This window comes from Sus scrofa, chromosome 15 (genome assembly GCF_000003025.6).
Source record: "Sus scrofa isolate TJ Tabasco breed Duroc chromosome 15, Sscrofa11.1, whole genome shotgun sequence".
Taxonomy (NCBI): domain Eukaryota; kingdom Metazoa; phylum Chordata; class Mammalia; order Artiodactyla; family Suidae; genus Sus; species Sus scrofa.
Window position 1 is genome coordinate 16,953,979 of NC_010457.5, and position 13,799 is coordinate 16,967,777.

A 13,799-nucleotide genomic window follows, 5' to 3' on the forward strand; every position below is an offset into this window, starting at 1 on the left:
ACCCTCTTCCTCTGCAGAGGATGAACATCAGTATCTTCAAATGTCTCCCATTCCCAGAGCAAATATATGAATATTTGCACATACTGTTTTCTTCTGCCAGAACATTAGGCTATCCTAGGGGTCTCCCCTTAGATATCCCTTCCTCCAGGAAGTCTTCCTGAACGTCCCCAAGACTGACTGACTCACCATGCCTTTGGACTCCCCTAGGATCCTGACCTTGTCGGTAACATAACACTCGTCATGCTGAATTGTCACAATCTTTTAATATGCTAGTCTTCACCAGATTACGAAGGCAAAAGTCATTGCACCTTTGAGAACCTAGCAACAGATCTGACACATAACTATTTTAAGATGTACATTGAAGAGTTCTCTTGTGGTGCAGTGGGTTGGGGTCCGATGATATCACCGCAGTGGCTCAGGTCACTGCTGTGGCATAGGTTCGATCCCTGGCCAGGGAACTTCTACATGCAGTAGATATGCCCCCCCCCGCACACCCACATTAAATTAATAACATCGTATGGCAATAACTGAGTGCCTATTACTACAAGATACAAATATCTACTGATGTAGCAGCATACTTGTTTTAGAAATGAGGAAACTGGGACCTAAGAAGTTTGCAGGCACACCCAGAGCACGTGGCTAGTGAGTTACAGAGGCAGGGTTCAAACCTGGATCCCCTTCTCTGAAGCCAGCTGCTTAAGCTCCGTGCCATGGGTGTTCAGAGCTCATACCTCAATCCCACTTTAGTTATGAGGGAAAAAAATGGTAAAAATATTTAGTCTTTTTTTTTTTTTTTTTTTTTTTTTTTTTGTCTTTTGTCTTTTTGTCTTTTGTTGTTGTTGTTGTTGCTATTTCTTGGGCTGCTCCCGCGGCATATGGAGGTTCCCAGGCTAGGGGTCGAATCGGAGCTGTAGCCACCGGCCTACGCCAGAGCCACAGCAACGCGGGATCCGAGCCGCGTCTGCAACCTACACCACAGCTCACGGCAACGCCGGATCGTTAACCCACTGAGCAAGGGCAGGGACCGAACCCGCAACCTCATGGTTCCTAGTCGGATTCGTTAACCACTGCGCCACGACGGGAACTCCAAAATATTTAGTCTTATAGTGTAAGTGAGTTTAGAGAAAAGGAGGGGCAGGTGGTGCAGGTACAAACAGGAGGAAGGATGGATGGAGAGATTGGACACCGTGGAAATATTCTTTACTCCTAGCCAGATCACAGGGAATCTTGAAGATGTTGCTAAAATAGCACATACAGACAAGAACAAACTGGGTTTGGTCAGTATTCTGTAATGGGAACTGCTCCATAGGTGTTATGATCTTGTCTCAAAAAGTCACGTGGGTTTACCAGTCCAGTGTTTGTTCTCTTTCTTTTTTTTTAAAGTTTAAGGCTTCTTTTTTTTTTTTTTTTTTTTTTTTTGTCTTTTTGTCTTTTTGCTATTTTTTTGGGCCACTTCCGTGGCATATGGAGGTTCCCAGGCTAGGGGTCCAATCGGAGCTGTAGCCACTGGCCTACGCCAGAGCCACAGCAACGCGGGATCCGAGCCGTGTCTGTGACCTACACCACAGCTCACAGCAATGCCGGATCGTTAACCCACTGAACAGGGGCAGGGATCGAACCCGAAACCTCATGGTTCCTAATCGAATTCGTTTCTGCTGCAACACCACGGGAAATCTGATGGAGGCTTATTTTGCCAGGAGCTGTTTGCTTACTTTCTAGGGGAAAAAATAAAAATCAAAAACAAACTAACCAAAAAAAAAAACAACAACAACAACAACAAAACAAAACAAAAAAAACAAAACCAAAAAAACCCCAAAGACACATTTCCTCTTTCTCCTGGAGATACAGTAAAGGTCTTTCTTAAAAGAAAAAGATAGCTCGGAGTTCCCGTCGTGATGGAGTGGTTAACAAATCCGACTAGGAAACATGAGGTTTCAGATTCTATCCCTGGCCTTGCTCAGTGGGTTGGCGATCCGGCGTTGCCATGAGCTGTGGTGTAGGTTGTAGACACGGCTCGAATCCCTCATTGCTGTGGCTCTGGCGTAGGCTGGTGGCTACAGCTCCGATTTGATCCCTAGCCTGGGAACCTCCATATGCTGCAGGAGTGGCCCAAGAAATGGCAAAAAAGACAAAAAAAAAAAAAAAAAGAAAGAAAGAAAGAAAAAGATAGATCAAACAACCAACACTCCATCAAAGCTCTGAGTCTCATAATTTTTGGGTATCCTCCTGTGGTGCAACCTTACTATCTGTGCAGGTAAACATATGGTTCTTATTGTGTCAACCTATGGGGAATTGGTGTGAAGGGAACTGGTGTCCTGTGAGTGACAAATGCTCTGTCTTCTGATTCAAAGATCTTGTGTTTCTAGAAGGAATATAAATATAAATAAATCTATCTGCAAATGTTATATTTATGACATAAATACATATATAACATATGTATATAAAAAGCAACAATGGAGAGTTCCCTGATGGCTAGTGGTTAAGGATCCAGTGTTGTCACTGCTGTGGCGTAGGTTCAAGCCCTGGCCCATGAAATTTTGCATACCACAGGAAAAAAAAAAAAGAGCAACATTACCCATAAAACAACCCCTTTCAGTGGCAGTAGTTTTCTGCAATCATTCCATATGCACCTCCATGTGGATTACACTTGGAAAAACTTCATTTTAACAACTTTTCCTCAGACCTCAGCATCAAGATCACTCCATTCCCCAAACCCTTGGCTTAAGGCTGACTGTGTTCACTCTATTACTAAGAATATCTGGTTATTGTGATATTTTTCTTGTTACAGAGTTTTCTACCTCTGATATGAAATATAGCAGCCGAAGAATTGAGGTAAGATTAGTCTGAGCATTTCTAACTTAAGAATTAAAAGCAAAGAATCTTGTTAGAGACAAATTCTATCAAAGAACTCAGAAACAAAATCTTTAGCAATGATACCTTGGAGAAAAAAAAAAAAACTCATGTCATTTATAGTTGGGAAAGTTGTATCTTGACATGTATATTACTTTTCTCAGGTATTTCCTGCTGTCCAGATAAGGAAGTGAGTAGCTCTTTTAGACACATTTAATGTGTCTTCTTTTAACATATTGAGAAATTAACAGATTCTTTTTCCATTGGTAGAAAGATTTTTCTAGTTGTCTAATTTGCAAGCATTTGGAAAGATGCTCTCAACTGTCTGACTCTTCTGTATCCTATGAGCCTTTGAGAAAATGCTTAGATACTGCTTAGTGTTGAAAAGAGCTTATTGGCCTTAAGAAAAAAAAATAATGGCCACTACTAGGGAGATCCTTAAGCACTGGGAGAACTTGTCTCTATGTTTGAGAGACAGAGGAAAGCTATCCATAAAACTAGGGGATTTCACTGCCTCCCACCTAGTTCTAATGCCTGGAAGTGTCAGGTTCCTTTCTTTTTCCTTTCTTCTTACATATAGGTGGCAACAGAATGAAAATTAAACATATAGCTCTCAGTTACCACTCAGGACCTATGCCCATAAATATTCTGGTATAATCTGGTATCAAGTCTGTGTACATGTGGGAAAGGCTACTGTGAAAAGTGTGAATTTGAAGAGTTTAGGATTTCCCTAGTGGTTTAGTGGCTGGGAGTCCTTCACCTTCATTCTAGCACTTTCACTGCTGAGGCCTGGGTTAAATTCTTGGACTGGGGTCTGAGATCCCACATCAGGCTGCGGCCAAAAAAAAAAAAAAAAAGAAAGAAAGAAAAAGAAAAAAACGAGAGAAAGAAAAAAGTTTATAGCTTAATAGACAAAAAAAAGCTGCATGTTATGTATTGGGTTACACTGACCTCTAGAGGTTGATAATGATATAAACTAGCTTAATTTGACAGTATTTGGAGGGCCAAAGAGAATTGAAAACCATTCAGAACACTAACACTCAAGGGTATTGGGTGGAACACCCTTAACAAAACAACATAGCCAAGGAACGAGGAGCAGTCGTGTTCCAGACAGCAACTCTGAGTTAGTCTGTAACCTAATCACTGTTACAGCAATTGTAACAGCAATTTTAAGCTGTTCTAAGTGGGAATTTTAAAATCTTGGATCAATTCTATGGAAAGTAAACAGAAAAGAGAGTATGAATAAAATAACTCACCTTTAAAAAAATACATAAAATAAAATAAAATAACTCACCTTTAAATTTTTAATGTTTACATTAATAGACCTTTATTTTAAATGTATAACCATGAATTTTTACACATGTTACATCCTGGTGCTACAGAGACACTGTTGAACCCATTGTGCCACAATTATTAGTAACTTCTAATATTGGCTTTGAAAAGTATTGTCTTACCTTGGTTCTAAAACAAAAAACAATAAGACAAAAACCCAGGAATGACATTTTAGTTTTTAATGTTGTGATCTTCAGGATAACTATGTACTTTAAAGGCCTTCCTAAAGAGAAACTTAAAATCTCTTCAGGTTGCTTTAAACCAGTTAACATAATAGGCACAAAATTCCTGATGTGGCTCAATGGGTCAAGAATCCAACTGCAGCGGCTCAGGTCTCTGCAGAGGTTTGGGTTTCATCCCCAGGCCCAACCAATGGGTTGGGTATCTAGCATTACCACAGCTGTGGTTGGTCATTAGCTTTTTCTTTCTTTCCTTTTAGTTCCCTCTGCCACCATTATCACTCTTGCCTATGAGATCTGGCCTACTTACAATCCCCCCAAGTCACAAGGATCAAAAAGAGAGAGAAATAAATATTCCAAGCCTCATAGCCTTCATACCGAAGCTCTCAGCATCTGTTAGCCAATCTGATGAATTTAAACCAACAAACATGCAGAAGGAAACACCGTTCAAGGTGTTAGTGGATCAGACCCTCAGGTCCTGGGATAACTCTATTTGGTCCAGAAACATGTGCTCTTTTTGGAAGGCTCACCGTCACAGACAACACTTGGAGGCCGAGGAGAATAGGAAACCCAGGGAAACCGAAGGATGTGTCAACATTGAAATCTCTCGCTTTGAGAAAGGGCACTCTTTGGCGTCCTTTGAGAATTTCAGGGAAGGCAATATTCCTTTAGAGAGGGAAATGGACATTGACTGCCATGGTGATGAACTGAGAAAAGCAGAAGGGAACTCTCAAACTCTTTCATCAGCAAAGAAAGAGGGTTCCGTAGCCAGAAACTGTGAACAAGATTCAGAAGTTGGATATACTCCACCAATCAAGTTCCAAGAAGCCCTGCCTTCACAAATAACTCTAAGCCAGGATGAAGGGACTAGAAATGATAGAGCTTATTCAAAAAGTGCTTCAGTACATAAAGGGGAAGCAATTGAGCTAAATCACTTTTCAGATGAGTACACTCTTCTTAAAAATTTGTCCAATGTATTCACTGATGAGCCCATTGAAAAGCTCCCAGCAGATCATAGCAGCATGGAGACCAACATAAAAATAGAGGAGGCAACCAAACCAGAAATTAATGGGATGGTGCCTCTGATCCACATCAATTTCCCTGGAGATGGAACTCCCAAGGAACCATCCATAACCAAACCAAGCCTCCAAAAAAGAAAGGGCATCCTCCATAACAACAGTAGCTTCAACATCCTTGTACAGCAAGAAAATGACAGGCATAAAGTGAAAATCCATAGAAATAAGTTGGATTCAAAGATCAAGACCAGTAACAGGACACCTCAGAATTTCACGATTTCAAATGACATTTCCATGAAGCCTCCCATGCATAAAACTGGCGTAAAAACCCAAGTTTTTCCTGCTCTGGGGCTCATGGACCCCAGACCTCGGCAATTACCCAAGTTTCAAAGGAGGATGCCACAGACAGAAAAGAAGCAATCAGCTTTCCGTGCTCCGAAACCTAAAAAGCAGTCATTCCCTTGCATCTGTAAAAATCCAGAAATAAGAAAGTCTTCTGTTCCTCTCTCTGTTCAACCAACAGAGCCAAGACTAAATTACTTAGATCTGAAGTATAGCGACATGTTCAAAGAAATCAATTCAACTGCGAATGGACCTGGAATCTATGAAATGTTTGGGACCCCTGTTTACTGTCACATGCGAGAGGCTGAACGGCATGAAAACAGATATTACCGAGAGATTTGCTCAGCTCCATCGGGCAGGTGTATCACCAATAAATGTCGATCAGTACACAGTGAGAGGACCAGCAATAGTCGAACAAGACTGTCTCAGAAAAGACTGCATCTTAAACCCCCAAAGTCTTCGCTTGGCATTAAACAAAAGCACAAAAGTTTGATTTCTAAAGAAAAGAGTTGCAAGACTGTAGGTAACAACCCACCAGCCACTGAAAATGGTGATGGTATTTCAGAACCAGGGTGGCAGGCAAAGTCTTCAGGAAAGGACTTTCTATCTTCCCGAGTTGAAGTTCAGCCCATGCACTTGGTTCAGACTCATGAGCAGTCCATTGAACAGAACGAATCCCTTCCCGTCTCAGATCTGTCCATTGTTGAAGAAGTCTCTATGGAAGAGTCTGCTGATGAAGAAGATGTTTCTAACAATCAGATCCTTGCCACAAGCCTCAGAGATCTGCATGAGCTTGAAGAGCTCCATCATCAGACTCCATGTGTCCTTTCAGAAGACAGCTGGGCAGTGCCCAGGGAAGAGAGTTCCAACAAGCATGTACTACAAGAAAAGCAGAACATGGCATCTCTTGGTAAAACAAATGCCAACCAAGTTTTAACTAATGATGTAGAGTTTGATAGCCTTTCAGAGAAGTCTAAGACATGTATGAATTTCTCTTTCCAAGAGAAACAGAATAGTGCCTCTTCCCAAGCATATCAGCATTGGGCATGTTCTCTGGATCATGATAGTTTAGCTAAGAAGTCAATTTCTTATGAAACATTTGGAAAAACTTTAAATGATGCAGATTCAATTTCCCAAGAAATCTTAGACTCTGTAAACAATGAAGAATTGACAGATGAACTCTTAGGTTGTCTAGCCGCAGAACTATTAGCTCTTGATGAGAAAGCTAACAACTCTGGCCAACTAATGACAAATGAAATGGATCCTGAAAACTTAAATCTTGTCCTCAGTCAGAGAGGAAATACCATGCAAGAATTAGGTGAAGAAACAACAAATGTCAAAATACAGGTTGGTATCATTAGAATCAGAGATTCATCAGAGTGGAAAGGGACCTCAGAGACATCTCCAGTTTGCAGAAATTGAGGTTTAGAAAGTCCCATTCTTTTTTATTGTTGTTTTGCTTTTTAGGGCTGCACCTGCAGCATATGGAGGTTCCCAGGCTAGGGGTCAAATCAGAGCTACAGCTGCCGGCCTGTGCCACAGCCACAGCAATGCAGGATCCAAGCTGTGCCTGCGACCTATACCACAGCTCACGGCAACACCAGATCCTTAACCCACTGAGCGAGGCCAGGGATCAAACCTGCAACCTCATCGTTCCTAGTTGGATTCGTTTTTGCTGCGCCAGGATGGGAACTCTGGGACAGGCATTCTAATTTCAGCTCCACACCCTACATTTTTATTTTGGCCTCACTGGCACACGTGCGTGTTCCTGGGCCAGGGATCGAACAGGGGGCACAGCAATGACAACACTGGATCCTTAACCCCCTGAGCCATGAGGGAACGCCCCCTGCCCCACACTCTTAATCACCACACAATGGGAATATTCCTTGTCCTAAAAGGCCAGTTCCATCTACATGATGACCTGGGTCTCTGCTGGGAGGCGGACAGAGAAGCGGATAGGGAGGCTGCCAGGCTTGGCTGGGAGATGGGGGTACATGTGTGCATGCCTGTATGGTGGAGATGGATCTACCAGCCTGCCATTTCAAATTCAAGAAAAGCTAACAAGCTAGTAAATACAATCAGCCCATAACCCTACCTTTCAATCACAGTGTCAAAAGCTGACGTTTTGTGATATTCTGTTTCCAAGCAGTTCTGAAATTTCATTTTGGATAGAAATGGGAGGGCCTGGGGAGGAGGAACCCAAAGAGCCTTTCGGAGGCATGGGCGCTCTTTCGCGAGGAAGGTGACCCCGTGGGATGTCTTGTTCTTAAAGGACCTTCACTGCGCCTCAACATCGACACTGTCATTTATTTTTAAGAATTTGGAGAGGAGATCAAAACAAAGTATTTTTGGTCCTGATCAATCAATTGGAAAACATGGTCTAAGCTCTTCAAAGAGATGCTTGTTCTGCAACTTCTAGGGCAGGGCTTCTCAGAGTTGACTATGGATGCACATCTCTTGGGATCATGCTGAAATGTAGGCACTGATTTGGTCTGTCTAGGGACCAAGATTCTGCAAGTCTAACAAGCTCCCATGGTATCTTGATTTAGTTGGTCTGCGGATCCTCCTTTGAGTAGCAAGGGTCTAGAGGACTATGAAACTTCAGTCTAATGCATCTGACCTTGACCACCAGACTGGTTTGCTATGGCTGTGCACACATGCATGTCTGTGTGAGTGTGTGTGTGTGTGTGCTCGTGCATGCAAGCATGTGTGTGAGAGTATCTATCTGTATGTATATTTGTGTGTAAATGCATGTATGCATGTGGAAGTGTATGCATATATGCTTACATATATGTGTCTGATGTTGAAATAAGTGAAGAACAAAGGCTGCTTATTCAGAGCTCACTATAGCAAGGGAGTCAATCACCATCACTTGCATTTGGCAGAGATTCAAAAGCAGGTGGAGAAGTAGGAAAGCATTTTAGAGGAAAAAAGTCTTCAGACATGACCTGGTTGGAGGCTCTTGTTCTAGGGAAGCTGTAGGTGGGCTAACCAGAAGGGGCCTCCTATGTAATTGGTTAAGCGTGCATATTTGGCCTTCTCTGGCTGGTCCTAAGTTAGAAGAAAGGAAGGCTTTATTCTTCACACTTTCTCTCCATCCCAAGGACTCAGATTTTTTTTTTCTTTTTATGACTGCGGTCACCGCATTTGGAAGTTCCCAGGCTAGGGGTCAAATCGGAGCTGCAGCTGCAAACCTATACCACAGCCACAACAACACCAGATCTGAGCTATATCTGTGACCTGCGCAGAGGCTTGTGGCAACACTGGATCCTTAACCCACTGAGCGAGACCAAGGACCAAACCTGCATCCTCATGGACACTATGTCCCACTGAGCCATAATGGGAATTCCAGCTCAGAATTGAATGATGACTTTTCTATTTGTCTCATTCTTCCAGAGATATGGTAATGGGTTCAGGATCTATGACAAAGAAGAGAAAATTTTCAACTCCTATGAAAAAATATTTTCTGAAAATAGTTTAAAATATGAAGAACCTGTCCTGTGGACCAAGGGTGAGATCCTTGGGAAGGGAGCCTATGGCACAGTAAGTTAAATGGGAAATGTTATGAAAAATTTTTTAAATCCCCATTACTCCTTGACGCCCCCTAACTTCTTCCCTATTCTTCCTGCGACCCTTTCCCACCCACATACCCTTTTACTTAGAACTCTTTCAGTTGGAAGTAATAGGAAACCCAACCCAAACTGGCTTGAGGAAAAAGATGTTCATTGCTTTACATAACTGAAGGGTCTAGAGGAGCTCTGGCTCTGGGCACAGCTAGTTTCAGAGGTCAAACCATGTCATCAGGATCTGGCCTCTCTCTATCCTGGTTTTCATTTTCAGCCTCCATGTGGTGGTACAATGGCCATTGTATTTCTAGCTTCTCATTCTCTGAGGTCCAAATCCTATGGGCAAGAATTCTCTTTGTTCAACCATCCAGGATATGTTACCAGAAGTTGAGAGAGCCATTGCTTACTAGCAAAACCCAAAAGATGTTCCTTACATTTTGTGAATTGCATAAAAAAACCATCTAAAGTCCTAGCCCATTAGTGTTTATGCAAATTGGTAAAGAAAGGACTGAACCCGAGCCTGAACCCAAGTTATGATATGCATGCTACTTCTCTCCATCTTGGCTCCACTGAAACATTCAGTTTGCCTAAGTACTTTGCATTTAATCCTTGTCTTTAGAGAAAGACAAGGATTGGGGAGGAGAAGGGAAAAGACATGCATCATCATGTATATTTAATAATAAGGTATTGGTTTGCTTCTAGGTATACTGTGGTCTTACTAGCCACGGAGAGTTAATAGCTGTAAAACAGGTGGCTTTGGATACCTCTGATAAATCAGCTACTGAAAAAGAATACCGGAAACTGCAGGAAGAAGTAGATTTGCTCAAAGCATTGAAACATATCAACATTGTGGCATATTTGGGGACATGTTTGGAGGAGAATATTGTAAGCATTTTCATGGAGTTTGTTCCCGGCGGTTCAATCTCTAGTATTATAAACCGTTTTGGGCCACTGCCCGAGACGGTGTTCTGTAAATACACAAAACAAATTCTACAGGGTGTTGCCTATCTCCATGAGAACTGTGTAGTGCATCGGGATATCAAAGGAAATAATGTTATGCTTATGCCAACTGGAATAATAAAGCTGATTGACTTTGGCTGTGCCAAGCGTTTGGCTTGGGCTGGCTTAAATGGCACCCACAGTGACATGCTGAAGTCCATGCATGGGACTCCATATTGGATGGCCCCAGAAGTCATCAATGAGTCTGGCTATGGACGGAAGTCAGACATCTGGAGCATTGGCTGCACTGTGTTTGAGATGGCCACAGGGAAGCCTCCCCTGGCTTCCATGGACAGGATGGCAGCCATGTTTTACATTGGTGCACACCGAGGGCTGATGCCTGCTTTACCAGAACACTTCTCAGAAAACGCAGCAGATTTCGTGCGGGTATGCCTAACCAGGTAAGAAGCTGAAAGCAGGAGGAGGAGGCTAAGTCCCCAAAGATTCCAAGCAGCTGCCATTTCCCCTGTAATTTAGGGCCCATTATAAACTCTGCTCAGGTTATGATATCAAGTAAAGAGTGACTCTGTGCTGAGAAGAATCATGACTAACAATATTGGGTGACTGCATCCTTGTTGTATCAGGATATGGGGTTAATGTTTCAAGTAGGAAGTGCCTCAATTAAATGTCTTGGGTTGGAGTTCCCATTGTGGCTCAGTGTGTTAAGAACCTGACATAGTGTCTGTAAGAATTTGGAGTTGATCCCTGGCCTCACCCAGTGGATTAAGGATCCGGTATTGCCCCAATCTGTGGTGTCATTCGCAGACGTGGCTTAGATAAGGTGTTGTCATGGCTGTAGCATAGGTCTGCAGCTGCAGCTTCTGATTCAACCCCTAGCCTGGTAACTTCCATATGCCACAGGTGCGGCCGTAAAAAGAAAAAATAAAAATAAATGTTTTATCAGATTCAGACAATACTTCCTCAGATAGGGAGTTCCTGCTGTGGTACAGTGGAAATGAATCTGACTAGTATCCATGAGGATCTGGTTGGGATCCCTGGCCTCACTCAGTGGGTCTGGAATCCAGTGTTGCCATGGGCTGTGGTGTAGGTCGCACATGCAGCTCGGATCTGGTGTTACTGTGGCTGTGGCGTAGGCCAGTGGCTACAGCTCTGATTTGACCCCTAGCCTGGGAACCTCCATATGTAGAGGGTGTGACTAAAAAGCAAAGGAAAAAGAAAAAAACAAAAATCTTCCTCAGATCAATGGGTATGCAAAAATTGCTGAAGATCTCCTTATTTGCCAATGATACATTTTCCCGGGGACCAGCCATGGTGAACTGAGATCACCTGTGCTTAGCTTCCATCCCCTCTCCGGGAAACAGTGCTCTCATTTCTCCCTAAAACCAGCTCTCTGGAAAGTATGTGAGAAATTCATTCATATCAAGGGGATGATATCAACTGATTGATGACTGACAGATTTAATGTATTGTTTCTCCAGAAATATGTGCATTTTAAAAAGGTGAGGGGGAGTTCCCCTTGTAGCACAGTGGAAACGAATCCAACTAGGATCCATGAGGATGTGGGTTTGCTCCCTGGCCTTGCTCAGTGGGTTAAGGATCTGGCATTGCTGTGAGCTGTGGTGTAGGTCACAGATGTGGCTCGGATCTGGTGTTTCTGTGGCTGTGGTGTGTAGGCCAGCAGCTATAGCTTGGATTTGACCCCTAGCTTGGAACCTGAATATGCTGTGGGTGCAGCGCTAAAAAGCAAAAAAGAAAAATAAAAAAAGAAAAAAGTGAGAGGAATCATTTTGAGCCAAAGGAACAAATCTCTAATTGGAGGGTTTCAAGCATCAAGTGGATAATGCCTGGGGAAGGAGAAAAGTCCCAGAAGGTTGCCTGTTTACTCCTGTCCTAATACTTGTGTTTTTTCTTACCTTTCAAAGAAATATACTTTCTTATTCTCAGTGAAAAATTCTAGTGCCCTAGCTTTCAGCAAACATGTATGGCTACCTCAAGCTCCCTGAATGGGTTCATTTTGAATTTCTTAATGTATCTCCAGAACTTCCAGTTCACCCTGTCTGTAGATGAATGTGTCTCTTTTAGACTTTCTGTCTCCTCTCCCAGCACATATGACTCAGCCTGTCCTGGTTGATTTCAGGGGATCACATAGGCCAAGGCAGCAAGCAACACAGACTCCAGGGGCAGTTCTGGGCAGAGATCTGTAAGTGTTCCAGCATGAGTTTTGCAGACAAAGCTCCAGGCACACACAAAAAAAACCTCACAAAAGGGACATGATGGTATTAGGAATATTATATGGACCAGTGCTAGATTTGAAGATTGGTCTTAGTTCTTAAAATTACTGTGGTTGGTTTGTTCTGAATTGAACGATTATCTATTGTTGATCCATAGAAACTACTTGCTATTCTCATTTTCTTTCAAGTTGTCATTGCTCTCTTTCACACACACACACACACACACACACACACACACACACACACACACACACAGCTTTAAAGGGAGAGGGTGAAATAGTTTTTATGGCTCTCCTTTCGATCTGTTGCTTCATAAACAAAGCAACATACAACTCACACCACTAATGATAAATTAATAGGATTGTTGTGAAGGTTAAGTGAAATTATGTATGTAAATTAGGGCTCCATAGTTAGTAACCTTTTGAAAGAATACTAATGCACTTTACCTAATGAGTGTCATATGCAAGCATACAATTGTCTCCTGAAATTCTATGGCAAAGACCCTAAGGACTCTAGAATCTTCCTAGTTGTCTATAATACTCCTCAGATGTGTGGAGAGTCATAAGTAAAGATTCAGAAGTAGAGATGGTCAGGTATAAACCAGGAATAAGAACTGAATAGAACCAAAATGAATATGGGAATTCCTGCCATGGCACAGTGGGTTAAGAATCTGACTGCAGCGGCCCAGGTCACTGCAGAGGTGTAGGTTCAATCCCTGGCCTAGGAACTTCCATCTGCTGTGGGTGCAGCCATTTAAAAAAGTAAATAAAGAAATGAATTTGGGGGTGCAGTAAGAAGCAAGCCTGACTGAGGGTACCCTTATGGGCAGGTCTCAGAAGTTCTGGGAAATCAGGTCATAGAATTTAACTTTGTTCTAGTAGGCAGTGAAGAGCAGGAGACTACAGAGGACTGGGGGCAGAGAATGCCATGAAGAAAAAGTTCTTTGAGGAGGCAGGTCAGATGGCAGATTCAGAAGAAGGACTTGGAATGGAGGCCATTTGGGAATCCACAGCTTGGATTTTGATGGTGATAGAAGCAGTGGAAGTGTAAAGGGGATTCTAAAACATTTCAGAGGAATGTGAATCAAGACTTGGTGATGGAGAATGATAGGGTCTCATGGTTTTGAGCCTGGATAATGGAAAAAAAAAAAAACAGGGACAGGGAGAAAGTTGAAGGAAACACTTGAAGCTATGGAATTGTTGCTCAGGAAAGCAAGTAACACTGGAGGTGCATATTGGAAAATTACAAGGTAGCCATAACCATGAAAAAATAAGCGGGCTAAAGAAAATGTTTTTGAAAATGCTCATGGGAGTAGATAACAAAA

The 13,799-nt window shown here is 42.5% G+C and overlaps 1 protein-coding gene across 2 annotated transcripts in view; it reads left to right on the plus strand.

The window, feature by feature from the left end:
- MAP3K19 (mitogen-activated protein kinase kinase kinase 19) overlaps window positions 1-13,799 on the plus strand; it is a 65,482-nt gene that overhangs the window by 42,862 nt on the left and 8,821 nt on the right. Inside the window, exons 10-13 of one of the 2 annotated variants that reach the window (XM_003483595.4) lie at window positions 2,789-2,832; window positions 4,622-7,066; window positions 9,116-9,262; window positions 9,988-10,685. In XM_003483595.4, coding sequence (XP_003483643.2) covers window positions 2,789-2,832; window positions 4,622-7,066; window positions 9,116-9,262; window positions 9,988-10,685 — 3,334 coding nt within the window. Of the gene's footprint in view, window positions 1-2,788; window positions 2,833-4,621; window positions 7,067-9,115; window positions 9,263-9,987; window positions 10,686-13,799 lie in introns of those variants that run through there. The other variant, XM_021075753.1, reaches the window with a different exon arrangement.